The 14940-nt window shown below is 27.0% G+C and overlaps 1 protein-coding gene across 7 annotated transcripts in view; it reads right to left on the bottom strand.

The window, feature by feature from the left end:
* LOC107452053 (tyrosine-protein phosphatase Lar) overlaps positions 1-14940 on the bottom strand; it is a 218635-nt gene that overhangs the window by 19565 nt on the left and 184130 nt on the right. For 4 of the 7 annotated variants that reach the window (XM_043043655.3, XM_087160767.1, XM_087160770.1 and 1 more), the window contains 10 exons: positions 13834-13926; positions 12061-12247; positions 11312-11519; positions 10944-11130; positions 10297-10391; positions 8481-8697; positions 6006-6175; positions 4911-5093; positions 3470-3696; positions 2240-2510 (listed from right to left, as the gene is read on the bottom strand). In XM_043043655.3, the coding sequence (XP_042899589.1) occupies positions 2240-2510; positions 3470-3696; positions 4911-5093; positions 6006-6175; positions 8481-8697; positions 10297-10391; positions 10944-11130; positions 11312-11519; positions 12061-12247; positions 13834-13926 (1838 nt within the window). The remainder of the gene's footprint in view (positions 1-2239; positions 2511-3469; positions 3697-4910; positions 5094-6005; positions 6176-8480; positions 8698-10296; positions 10392-10943; positions 11131-11311; positions 11520-12060; positions 12248-13833; positions 13927-14940) is intronic. The other 3 variants (XM_071182029.2, XM_087160769.1, XM_087160771.1) reach the window with 2 other exon arrangements.

Here is a 14940-nt window from a genome sequence, read left to right as displayed (position 1 = left end):
TAACTTTGTAAAATTATAACATGTATCGTTATAACTCAATATGAATGTAAATATTGGGACAAAGTATTCCCAAACATTCTTTTCAAAAAAATTAAGGCAAAAAATAAAAAAGTATGCAATAATTACTTTTCAATAGGTAATTTAATATTAGATTTTTATTACATCAAATTTTTTAAAAATACTGTTATTTTACATAATTTATGCTAAAATTTCTAAAAAAGTACTACAATATTAAAATACTTATTTCCGAAACTTGGCTGTTTAAATTGCACTATTTAAATAGAAAATACGAAAATCGAAGTTTGATATTACAAACGTGTGAATGTGAATCATAATATCGGATTCTATAAAAATGCGTGAATATGACTCATAATAATAGAATTTAAAAACGCATGAATACGAATCATAATAATGGATTTGAAAAACGCATGCATTCGAATCACGATATATAATTATAAACTCTGAGTATAAATCGCAATATTGGATTTTAAAAATGAGTAAATACTAATAGCATTATTGGCTTTAAAAACGCGTAAATACAAACAAAAATGTTGGATTATTAAATCACGCGAATACGAATCTTAACGTGTAAATTTAAAATCAGGTAAATGTAAAAGTTGATGGCTGATAATAAAATTGCGTGAATATGAATTGTGCTATTAGCGGATTCCAACATAGTTCCAAAATATTAAAAATGGCAAAAATCCTTTAAACTAAAGGAATTAAATTAGCGGATTTCTACCGAACAGCAGAAGAATCACAAGTATCTAAACATTTCGTTTACGTGGATTTAGTGAGTTTCATCAAATTTTTAGATTACGGAAGCTGGAAGTATGAGTAAAAAAACAAACCAGAATACTCCTGTTATTTAATCAGTCAGGAAGTAGTGGATAAAAGGTAGCATAGCTATACAATTCTATACAATACTGATCAGAGCCACAAAGGATTAGAATGCATATTTCCAATTAATGGGCTAATGGAAGTGATAACACACAGTAAAATAAAAAAAAATACTTTTAACAGAGTTTTTTTTTTATTGAAATTAACTAAAATAGGGAATCTTTTTACCAAGCACGCATGAGAGTGAAAAAAGATTGTGTTTGAAAAATAATTAGTTTGAAAAACAATATTTTCTGTGAAACAAACTTATTACTTTATTTTTTTGTTTAAATGGTGATTCATGGGTTAAAAAATAGGAATTTTAAATACCATATAAATAATGCTTTTTAATTATTTATAACAAGATATCTTATCAACAAAGTTAGGAAATATATAAAACATTTGCAAAATGTTCAAACTTATCGAGAAAAATGCTTGCTTAAGGTTTTAATTAAATAAAATTCCACTGTTATAGGGCAATCTAAAAGATTCAGCAAAACTACTATAAAACTGAAATTGAATTGAAAAAAAAAATTGTGATCGCTGAAAAGGGATCACAGGTTATCCATTGGCAAAATGGTTGTTGTCTAATTTTTATTTTTTTTAAATATAAATACTTCAACTCTAACCTTTGGGACCGTGCCAATCAGTTTGGGACCCTCTATATTTGTGATATTCATGTGAATTAGTATTGAAAATGATCCAGTTTGAACTGTAGGTTAGAATTTCTGATTCTTCATTACAACAAAAAAATATCGTTCAAATGATGAAATTTTCTCTTATGCACAACTCAAAAAGTATTTATGGCATCTCTCTGGTCCCATATCTCAAAAATAAACTCACCAACTTAATGCATAATAAAATTAAAAATGAAAAAAAGAATTCTAAAACAATTATCAAACAGCAGCGGTCGCTATAGCAATGCATGCACACTGTTTATTATTACTCTTGAACATAGTTGAAAAGCGTGATGACGTCCAAATAAGCCACACGCCATCAAACTCAAAACAACACCCATTTTGCCAATGAGAAAAAAAAAAACACAACTTTACATAAAATATCAATGACTGACTTCTTACTAAGCTATATCAAAAAATTAACTGCCACCACCTGACCTTAAATCTTTAATTGAAATAAATAATAATAAATAAAATTAACTTAAAGATCACAGTTTTGAAAGAGTCTCATGTCTGACAAAGAAAATATTTAGCAGGCAAAAATCATAAATTCAACAATAAATACAAAAATATATGAAAACTGTGTACCATATAATTATTATTTAGGATTTAAGAGCTTAATTATAGACTATATCTGTTTAGTTAAAAATATTTAACAAAATTGGTGCATATGTCTTACAAACCTCATATTCCTGAGAGAACTTCATGTTGTCATTGGCTTTCAACATCTCTAAATGATTGGCAAGCTCTGTGACTGGTATAGGGGGATGGTTTATCATAGCCGGAGTCTGGTAGTTCATGCGCCTGATCTCTACTGGATCCGTTGGGTGTGTGGGCAGTTCTCTTTCAGCTGTGGTCATCAGCAGTTTCATGGTGGTCTCTCCTCCGGGTGTCTTTGCAAGTTGTCGCCTTCTGTTATAAAGGAGGTGAGGGAAATGCCTGTAACAATGCCATCTAGGTGCTAACATTAAAGAACTCAAAAGAACCAAACAAAACAAAACAAAATAAAATAATAAAAAATAATAATAATTAATAAAAAATAATAATATTAATAATAATAATAATTCAAAATAACAAAAATATGCTACAAAAAGAAAGAAAATGAAAGAAATAAAACTAAAAAAGAAATCAAATAAGTAATTAAAAACTTGAATAAATGCATGCAAACATAGAAAAAAAAATTCAAAAAATTAAACAAAAATATAAGTTTTGAATAATAAAATAATTTGCAGTATTTATTAACTGACTGATCATTTTATAGCGAAGTTTGAAAAAATATTTCTCTTCAATTTACAACTTTCTCATTAAATTAATAAGGGGGGAAACTTGGTAGTAAAATCAACAAGAGAAAAACGTTTTTTAAGCATCGCAAATGTTCCGTCAATTAAGGGATTACATTCGCCGAAGATGACGTAAAATTAAAGTTTACACAGTTATTCTTCTTAAGATTTATAATTCAAAGTGATATTAACAGTAATAATGAAGATTTTTTTTAAATTTTGAATAATATTTTAAATCTTTTTAATTTAAATAGTTAAATTAAATACACCAATTTTCATACCTGTTATGATATTACTCAACATAGACTTTCATTAAATTAAAATAACAGGAAATATTTATTAAAAAGAGTAAGTTCAAACAGAAAACACAGATTATATTCCCTACAATTGCAAAAATTAAAAAAAAAAAAATCTTTTGCTACACAGGAATCTTAAGGAAAAAAAATATGCAGACTTCATTGTCAGAGAAATTTAGAATAGCACATTCCAAAAGTTCAGAGCATTTTCTTTATCAAAAAGAAAAATAGAGATTCGCTTCAACTTTCACTTTAACGTTCCTTTTAAACTATAAATATTAGTGAAAATAAAAGAAGGGGGGAAATGTTAGTGCATTTACCACAACGAAACTCTTACCTCTTCATTACAAAAACAGCAATAATTATGAACGTAAGCACAATCAAAGCTATTACAGGTACAATTATCCACACAATTTGAGCTTTATCAGCATCACTATTGATCTGAGACATGTCAGGGAGATCATTTCTATCAATCATTCCAGGGACAATTGGCGGTGTTGGACCTCGAACAGGCTGCATGTCCAAACTGATGGGATCAGAGAATGGACTGCTGGTATACAGACTCTGTCAAAAAATAAGAAATGTTATGATAAATATTATTAACACTAAACTAAACAAAATATATAAGGCTATATAAATTAGGATAACCACTCTCCAGATAAAATCAAATTTTCAGAGTAAAATTGCAGAAATTTCCAAGATTTTCATGATTTAAATTACAGAAGTGCCAACTTTCCAAACTGACTACACATAATCAGAAGTATAATAATACATATAACAATACAAAATTCAAATTAGCATAATTTCAAGGTATTTTTACCACTTTATTCTACATAGGTATATACATAATATTAATATTAAATAAAAAAAAGTAACACTTAAGCTGCTTTTTCTTTCAAATATTCGCCACAAACAGCTGAATTTCATAACTCTCCGTAGTTCAGGAAAATACAACTTATTTTAGAGTATAGTAATCCTCAAAAACTATAATTTTTATTACTCTATCATAAGACCGTAACCTTGCCTACAAAATTCAAATAATTACAGATAAATCAAGATAGTTGTCACCTGAAATTAGTACAATTTTACAAATTTTCATGTATGTAAACAACTTATATGTCTCTCATACAGCAAAAAAAGTTTATCTAAATAAAAATCTATCACTCTTTCATACTATAAAAGTTTTGTGTTACTCAACTAAAACAAAGAAATAAAAACTATCATTCACTATTACAAGATCATGATAAATATGAGTAGATTTTCGAGAATAGAATGCTAAAAGTACTAATGGTTTAAGAAGTTTAATTTTAATAGGAGAAATTCTTGTTGAAAAGAAAATTAAAATAAAAAAATGACTAAAAAGAATTATTAATTAAGATAGCAATGATGAGAAGGAAAAAATAATAATACCACTGGATAAATTTTTATAACTTAATAGCTAACAATTTTCAGTGTAAAAATAGATTGTAACATACTAGCAGTGTGTGATTACATGGCACAATACTGCCCATTGCTTAAACTTAAGAATTTCCAGAGTTTCAAATCCCTAAGAATTTCAAGTTTTCTACAATTATTATCAAATTTCTAGAGAAATTTACGTTTTCTCTGATTTCAGAGAGAGGTATATAAATAAAATGCATAAAAATTAGTGCTAAATTCAATAATATTAATCTGAAACAATAAAAATATAAGACTATATAAATTTATAAAAAATATAAAATATAAAGTTATAAAATATAGTAAAAAAAAAGTAAAGATTGTGTAAATTTTATTTTTACCTTTTGAGGAGTATCGACAACAGCTCGAACAAATATGCTATATTTTTGATCATGAACAAGTCTGCGATTTTGATAGCCATTAAACATTTTGCCATTTCCTAAACTGAACAGCTCAGGCATCGAACGGTGTAAGAATTTGGCAGCAATATAAGGGCCGATTTGATCAACAGGTGTAGCAGTAAGCTGAAAAACAAAGTGAATCAAACTTGCAATTAAAATTTTGAAAATAACAGTTTGTTAAAGCAAATTTATGTTTTACATCAAAGCTGGCTGAAATATGAGCATTATAATAAATCTAATTAAGATACAATAATGCACATATCTAAGAGCAATACATATAATGATATGGTTGAAAAATAAGCGTTATATTAATAATCATCTAAGTGTTCAACCTTAGGTAAAATTGTACAGAAATTTTTTTGCTAGGTTAAATTTTACAATTCAATAAATATAAAACTGGTTTTTTGATGCAGGAAAACGCGCATCTTAAAGTTAAGAAAAAGTCGGGACTAATGCTCAGAGGGAATAAGATCAGAATATTCTTCAATGCTCTCTCACGTAAGATATAAAAACTCACAGTTAGAATGTCCTAAACTCCAAGCAAAGCTTTAACTTGAAAATACATATACTACCTGGTGAAAATAATTAGTATGGACTAAAAAGCAGACTAATATCCTAAATATTTAAAAAAAATATTGATCTTAATAAGCCAATTTATTTGATAAAATATTTATAGCTGGATCAAGAATCTTAAAATCAATAACTAATTTTCAATATTTGAATATTTTTATTAGTCCTAACAATGCAGCATTGGACTAACTTTTAAATTGTTAAAAAGTTGAAACACTTTTTCTTTTTTTTCAAACTGTAGCCTTTCTTCACAATAATATTTTGAACCATTTTCATAATTAGCAAAGTGGGGAACTGGTTACAGATGGACAAAACTTAACCTGATACTCAGTAATAACGAATACAAATTCATAGCAGTCATAAAAATGGTATATTAAAGCAAAAAAGCATTATTTCATATGACTACAGAGGCTACGAAAAACAGCCTTAAATCTAAGAAGAAAATGCTGAAAATTATAAATGTACCTCTTCAAGAGTAAACTGCCCAGGATCTCTGTAAGCTTCTTCAGTAGGTACAACAACAAGGAAGTAATGGCTAATCGGACCATATTCTTCCGACGCCTTAGGTAAAATGACAGTGATTTCCCAACCATTCTTCACGCCAAACGAATCAGGTTTCACCATGGGTTTCGGTGCTGTAAAATAAGTATTTTACAGTTTCTTAGTATAGCATTATATAACGGTACATGGTAATAGATGCAACATATTTAAGAACAAGCAAATGTAAAATACATTTATAGCACCAATACGTATTTATGTATACTTATAAACATTAAAATTCATAACATAATAACATTCACAAATAGATTTATTTGCACCTATAAAATAAATGAGGATCTACAAAATTTTTGTAGAATGATCGTACCAAAGAAATTTGCTGCTTTTTCAAATAAAACCCCAGAAAATAAGAAACGTGAAAATTATTAATTAATAATAAGAATTATTTAAGTTTTTTTTTTAAATCAGTGATTTTCAGATATATGGCATACGAATGAAAGATCAGGTTAATTGTTGCTCAGTAAAATATAATTCGAATATCAATTTTTACCCTTTACAAATTATGAATGCATTGCACGGTGATAAGAAATTTCAACTCTCCATGATGAACAAAAATATTACATAATGATAGACGCGTATGATAGCACTTTTTGTGGAAATTAAAATATTTCTCACATGAATGAAGCATGAAAGGAAATATGCAAATGAATTTAAATGTAAAGAAACTGCTGATACTGTTAACCTTGCTTAATCAAGCAATGGATAAACCTCACTAATAAAATATTTTCCTCGAATAATACAGCGCAAGATATTTGGAAAAGGAGCTACCAAAAGGTTCACAAAACAGTATGTACAAATTATAAAGTATTTATTATTTTCAACGTTATGTTTACATTTAATTATACTGCATATTATTTAATTATTATGCATATTAAATTATAATTGCTTAGTTTATTGAAAAAATTACCAATGACATTAATTACTTATTTTGTCTTTCTGTACTGATTAAGATTTGGAGATACCTTACAAATATGGTACAGAGGATAAAACTACCTTTCATTATCCAATAAACTGATCTGTGACCAGAGATCTTTCATTGAACAGGGTCGGCAGTAATTTAAAGAAAAGACTGACTACCAACAGTTATAAATAAAAGAATTGAAAGATATTTTCTGTTATACAATAGAATTTTTTCCACAAAGTTAAATATTTAATTCAACATGCAACTTTTGCTTTAATTAACTACTAAATGTTAATTATAATAAGAAACTATGTGAACAAACTCATCCAATTTTTAGTGTATGGGAGAATTAATTAAGTTTAACTTTAAAATTTTAGAAAATGAAAAGTATTCAAGATGGAAGTAATTTCAACAGGTTTATAGTACATTTCTTTCATCAATTAATTTTATAACTTCTGAAGTTAAGGGACACTCAGAAAGCACAGCTCTTTTTTTATGTTATGACTTTTAAAGGTTCCTACCAAATCCAGATCTTTCATACCAGAAAATTATTTATTGAAAAAAACAACTTATTATTAATTTACTTATGACCATAGGCTTATGCAATTCTCAAAATAAATCTTCAACGTCAAAAAATCAATGGTAATTTTTTAAATTAAATTAAAAAGGACATAGTGATTTTTTTGTTTGTTTGCTGACAAGGCAAAATCACCAAAAATGTACAAAGATATACTTATGTAATATTTGAGCAAATTCATTTGCATCTTTAACAAATTTTATCAACTATTATAAAAATTTGAGCATAACACTAAGGAATAAATTTTTTGTTGTATTTTTGCAAATACTTGATCTTGCCTAATTGGGGTGTGGAGATTTTAAATCTGAAATTAGTTTTGCTCAGAATTTTTTTAAAAATGTACAAGTTAAAAGCATTATATATAACGTGGGGGTGCATAAATGTTGCAAAAACTTCTAGAGGAGTAAGGGCATATAATCAGGATTAAAATTGCATAGGAACTTATAACTGTTACATTCGTCACACGAAGATAGGGGTGCTTTCCTATTATGACCTGTTCAGAAGCATACAAAGAAACAGTTAATAATAGGGAAGCGTCTCCTAGTGTCATATGACGACACTTCCAGTTATGGGTCCTTATACAATTCTAATCCTGATGATGTGTCCTAACTCTGCTAGAAGTTTGTCCTCCTGTTATATATAATGTATATATAATGTTTTCAAACTTGTAAATTTTGATAAAATATAGACTAAAAATGTCATTTTAAGAAAATAACTGTAGCTTGGAGAGAGAAACCGATTGCAGATTTGAAATCAGCAATACAAAATTATCTAAGATCAGTTGAAAAAGCTCATGCAACAGAAAAAAAGTCGTTTCATAGTGTCATCATTGAAAAATTTATAAAACATTAAAATGATTTATATTATACTATTCGAAACACTAAACAAATTTGAAGCATCTTACCAGCCATGGCAGTAGTAACAGTGATTTTCGCAGGAGGGCGGAAGCTCTCGTCAGGTGGTATCGCAGTGATGTTCACTTGGTAACTGGTAAATGGCATCAAGTTATCCACTGAATATTCTGTAACATCAGCCTCCACAAATACAGTCTGAGTAGGAATGGGTAACTTTTGCAAATGACCTTGACTGTCATAAAACTCTTTATGAGCACCATAAGAGATCTATGGAATAAGAAGTAAGCGATAAGTTTACTAAGTTAAGAACAGATATTTTCTTCCTACTTATAAAACATTCGGAACTTGCTTTTATTACAAAATAAATAAGAAAAAAAAACATTAAAAAATAATAGTCATGTTCAAAGTTGATAATTATTTCTGAAGGTATAATAAATTGACAGTTTTACAATAAATTAATTACTGACTACACGAAAAAAAAAAATAGCAAGTTGGTATACTAACATGTAACAAACAATAAGAAAAATAAAGAAGTTATATGTCACTTATTTTAGCAAATAAGAAGTAGTATTTAAAGAGCTACACTTGTTGAAATAGTTAAGAAGCTATAACAGTAATTTTCTTCTAACTTATATAATGTTAAGAACTTATTTTCATTACAAATTAAATAAATTAAAACATTAAAAAAATAATAGTCAAGTGAAAATGCATTAGTTGAAAATAATATTTCTGGAAGGTATAATTAAATAGACAGTTTACAGTAAAACAATTATTAATTACACTAAAAGAAAAAAAATACAATTTGATATACAGTACAGAACCCGTTATCCGGAAATCAGAAAATAAAAATCGGATAAATTTTCCCGCCATTTTTTTAAAAAAATGTTTTTTTCCTCATAAGATTTCAGGATTTTTCTTTCTTTTTTAAAAGATGTTTACCTTACCATCATTTTGGAAATAATAATTAGAGTATTACTTCATCGTTTTTTCTTATTTTTTCCAAATAATTTCTTTTTTTTTTTTAGTTGGGTTTAACAATAAAAAAACCGGCTTTTTGTAGCGATTCAGAAAACTGGAAAAATCAGTTATCCGGAATAGCGATGGTCCCGATCGTTCCGGATAATCGGTTCCCTACTGTACTAGCATGTAACAAACAATATGACTAATAAAGATGTTATAAGCTAATATTTTTGCAAGGTCAGTACAAAAAATTTTTTGTTTTTCCGAACTATGAAAAGAAGCATTTGAATTTATTTCTTAATGAAAAAAATTATAGGTAAAATTAGTAATTAGTAATCAAATTAGCTAATTTTTGTGCGACTGTAACAATTGTCTTACTTTGCTAGATGAGTAAAATAATAAGTACTGAAAAAAAAAGAGCAAAATATAACTAAAGAATGGCAAGAAAAATAGAGAAGTCAGCACTCAATCATCTTATACCACTAACATTTAGTTTACTTTTCTAATGAGCATATTTTATTTCTAGATAAAAAAGAATTATAGGTAAAATTACTAATTTTGTAACGGTTACAATTACCGTACTTAGTCAGATAAGTAAAATGATAAACAATAAATAACTGAAATGAGCAAAGTATAACTGAAGAGTGGAAAAAAAGTAGAGAAATCAGCACATAGTCATCCTACACCACTAACATTTTGTTTTCTTTTTAATGAGTAAAATGATTATGAATGACTTTTTCCCTTATAACAGAATTTCTATAATAATTGTTTAGTTTAAAAATCTGTATTATTAAAATATAGTTACACTATTCAGAACTATAACAATTAATTATTTGTACTTGATGAGATTGAATTTTGATATCTAAAAGTACAGTTGCTTATATAATAAATGGAATGATTATTTACTTTGTATTTTATAGGATCTAACTTTGATGGTCTTCTCCAAGACAGAGCCATACTATGAGTAGTTACATCTTGTGCTCTTAATTGAGTAGGGACATCTAGAAACAAAAGGACATAATATATAGTGACTTAAAGTAAAGTGATTATTAATTTAAAAACATTAGGTTTCAATAACTAAAATCATTGAGATGAAATAAATATAAACTAAATGAAATATTAAAATTCATAAATATGCAAAACACAGACTAAATTATTTGAATAGGGACATTCAGAAAGTAAAGGACATAATCAATAGTAAGTTAAAGTTCAGTAATTATTAACTTAAGGACAGTTAAGTTTCAATAACTAAAATCTTCATAATGGAATAAATACAGATTAAAAAAATTGTAAAATGAATAATACTAAAATAATCAGGTAGGGACATCTAGAAAACATTGGGTAAAAGTCAACAGTAAATTAAAAGTTTAGTAAACTATCAATTAAAAATAGGATCTTCATACTGAAATAAATTTAGAATCAACAAAACATTCGAATTTAGAAACAAAATTAATTAATTAAGACAGCTAAAAAATAATAAAATTACAGACTTTCTTAATTGCAACATTTATAAATTTATGGTAAAAAGAATAATAAAGAGAACAATAGTTTACCTGTTGGAGCCACTCGAACTGTGATCAATTCTGACAGTCTACCCAGGTTCTGACGGGATCTGGCTGCAACTCGAATGGCATACATTGCGTGACTGTCTAACCCTGTTAATTCTGCAGACCATGTTAACGGGACACTTTTGTTACTCCACTTGTCTAAATCTTCTACAGGATCCTGAATGTACAAAACCTGACAGAAAAAGTTGAGAATTAAAACTTGAAATAACTTTATATTTCTACGATAATTCCTTTTTATTTGTTTCTGAATTAAAAAAAAGGCATTCAATTTTATGATCAGAAAAAAAAAGTTCATAGCGTGAATAATTAAATTAATGTGAATTATAATATTCTATTTAATTAATTTAACTTACTTCATATCCTAAAATGTCCAGAAAATATGGAACTTGATCCCACCATACTTCAACAGACTGATCAGATGTTGCAACTGCTTGAACACTTGTGGGGGCTGGCGGTACATCCCCCGGAGTCTGAACAGTCATTCGGGGGCTCCAGGGACCACCCCCTTTACTAGTGTACGCACATACTTGGAAAGCATATTCAGTATTTTCATCCAAATTACTGTAAAAAATTTATTTAATATTTTAATTATAAAATATAATTTGAAAATAATCTATCCAAAGTGTAAAGTAAGGGTATCTTACTGTATATAAATAAATTTTTAAGTTCTTAAATTAGAATATTCATCAGGAGAAATTTTTTTATTTTCAAATGAAAAAGAAATACTCGGAATTAATAGACATTTTTTGACATATACCAAAAGGCATAGTTCTTTTTTTAATAAAGTTTTTTTTTTTACTGGGTTTGATTAAAATATGATCAAATTCTATCAGTCTTAATTGTAATTTGAAACAAAAATAATATTTAAACTAATTTCAACTTTGAAATTAAATCTATAGTTATCAAACAATGAATAAATTCCTTCTATATGAATTAATTTATACTAAAACAAAAACTAATCTCTTTCAAAATAAATGTACATTTTTTTAGAATAAGCATAAATAAGCAAGTAAAATATTAAACAACATAATGTTAAATAACCACATCAAGACATAAGAAATTTTATTAAAATAGCGCAGTACATAAATATCATTTAACTAACCTAAAGACCATGCGTGTTTCAGTTGTATTGCGTTCTGTAACTGAACCATCAGATACTTTGTGGAACTTTATACTGTAATGAGTAATACGTCCATTTCTGAATTGCTGAACAGGTGGTGACCATGTAATTACAACACCAGTTGGACTCTGTAATCTTCGGGACAAGTTTTGAGGTGGTGCAGTTGGTACTAAGATAAAACAAAACAAATTTATAAGTATTAAAAGTATGACTCAATGCATGTACAGTTTAATATTAAGACTTTGAATCAGACTTGAATGGAATTATGATTTTAAGATCATGAAAACAAATAATGACATAAACTAAGTTTAATGCAAATCAGGGGTCTGTCCAGATATTTTATGGAAGGTCCTGTTTCTGTAAAATTGTGAAAAAACTATTCATAATTTGTGAATATAAAATAAGTGTTAAGTCACATTCCTTCAACCAGGGTCCTGCTTTTGTGAATTTTTGAAAATAGGGTCCTGTTATTTGGTATTTAGCCTATACTGCTCAACACAGAATATTCATTTCGGACAAATAATGGAAACAAAATCACTCGCATTTTTAATAATTTCAATTGACATATTTTAAATAGCACAACTTAGTAGTGTACCACTTTTAATGAGTTACGCATTAAGTAAACTTAAACAATTCTTAAATTTATAATATTTTATATAAAAAATACCCAGAAATAGATTTTTATTTACATAATATTCCATTAATTAATTTTATGATTAAATATACATCGATCAATTATTTATTACAAAAAAATTACGACTTAATATTAATAAGAATGTGCACACGATGTTTGCAAAAGTCGAAATATTTTCTTAGAATAGTACATTTGGAATTTAAACTTAGAGAAACTTAGTTTGTCTCATACCGTCTTTCTCCCCCCCCCCTTGGGAAGGGTTTATTCTATTAACAAAACAATAATGATAGAACCAAATTTGTGAATGGTTCGATTAAAAGATAAATTATTTTGTGAAGTGTTCGTTAACGGATCCAAATTTCTTCTAAACAGACCTCTGATGCAAATGTATATATATAGCACAAAAAAGACAAAAGAGAGAAAAACAAAGGAAAATAATAAGGTTTGTTTATTGCGCATAAACTGCAAGTATATAGAACTCATAAAATAAGTTCAAAATAGCAAGAAAACATGAAAAATAATATAATAAAGATTAATGAAAAGAGAAGAAGAAAAATTATTAAAATAAAATAAAAAATTAAAAAGTTAGAAAACAAAATAATAAAAAGATATAATCTCGTCATCAGTTCACGTGATTATATAATCAAAAAGGAGTGTTTTCTAATATTATACTAATACAGTTGAAGCAAAATATATCAATACAATAGTGTGCGGGTAAGGAGCACCCAAAAAATTGAAACGAAAATAGAATATATAAAGTAAGAAATATACTATGAAATAAAACATATCAAGCAAAAAATAGAAAATAAACTAAATCTTTATTCTATTACTTTCCATGTTTTCTCAATATTTTAAACTGCACATTTTAATGAAGACAATTTAGAAAATTTTAAATAACATCAAGAAATTACTTTTTAAACATCATTCCTTACCAAAAAGGAACCTAATTTAAAGATTCAGGGGAATGAAGTGATGACAATGAACATTTTTGAAGCTACACAAAATGTTAGCATTTTCACAATATATTCTTCAACAAAACTTTTTAATTATGAAACAAAGGAAAAAGTAATAATAAAGTATGCACACTATTTAAAATTATAAATAATATTTTGATAGTTTACCTCCTTCAGGAGTATCAAGATATGTATAAGCTTCTTGGCCCCAGCCAACATTATTTTTCCCTGACAAGTAAAACTCATATCGGGCTCCTCGATCTGAAAGTAAAACATAAATATTAAAATTTTAAAAAAAAGATAGCTAGTATTTTATGTAATTTATAACTTCTCAGGTAAAACATTAAAGAATTTGTTTTGATACTTTAAATTATATTAACAAAGGAAACTCATCATAAATTGAAGAAATAAGTAAAGTTAAAGAATAGTTTCTTAGATTTTTCATGATTTTTGATATATTTCTAAGCAAGCTAGACATTTTACCCATCATATAGTTCACATTTTTGTTTTGTAAAACAAAGACACTCATTATTTATTATGACTATTTAATGCAATTTTAAAATACTTATGAGGTACTTGGCTTTCAAACCAGTTCAATGTCTTTTCTTTTAAAATTTTTCGCTACATAAGTTCAAAGCTTATTTCTTAATTATTTTGTGAAATTCTGATTGAAAATAAAAATTGTCATGCTTAAAAAGACTTTCCACTTCAAGCATAATTTTTTTATTGTTTCTAAAACTTAATGAAAATTAATGAAGGAATATTAAAATTTTTTTTTCTTCTAAAAAATGCGCAACAAAAAATGAGGTTTAATACTTTTTTTTATAATCAGAAACTGATGACCCATTATTTTGGAAGGATACCAACTAACTATCAACTGAATTTCACAAAGATTAAAATGCTTTAACTTATTAAGAACCAACACCCTCAAGATTTTTTTTTCAAACAGGGATAAAATCTGGCAACTCGATTCGTTTATTCAGGAAATTTATCTCATTCAAACGAGACAACCGTGTGAAGCACAAAATATTAATAATACAAAATTTTGATCACAAATTGATTAAATGCAATATTTTTTAAAACCAAAGAGCTAGGCAATATTAGAAAATATAAAATAGGCTAAATATAAATATCTATTCATATTTTTCTTAAATGTACCTTTTACTTTAATCACTACAAAAAGTGGCATTTTTACAACAGTATTGCTTATACAAAATAGGTTAAACAATGGCAATAAAATAATCAAACACATTTTTTTCTCTCTTCAAGAAGTAT

The sequence above is a fragment of the Parasteatoda tepidariorum genome, chromosome 4 (assembly GCF_982258835.1).
Source record: "Parasteatoda tepidariorum strain Cologne lab strain chromosome 4, Ptep-v5.0, whole genome shotgun sequence".
In the NCBI taxonomy this organism is placed as follows: domain Eukaryota; kingdom Metazoa; phylum Arthropoda; class Arachnida; order Araneae; family Theridiidae; genus Parasteatoda; species Parasteatoda tepidariorum.
Note: the sequence above shows the minus strand (reverse complement) of the source record. Positions and strands in the feature narration are given on the sequence as shown.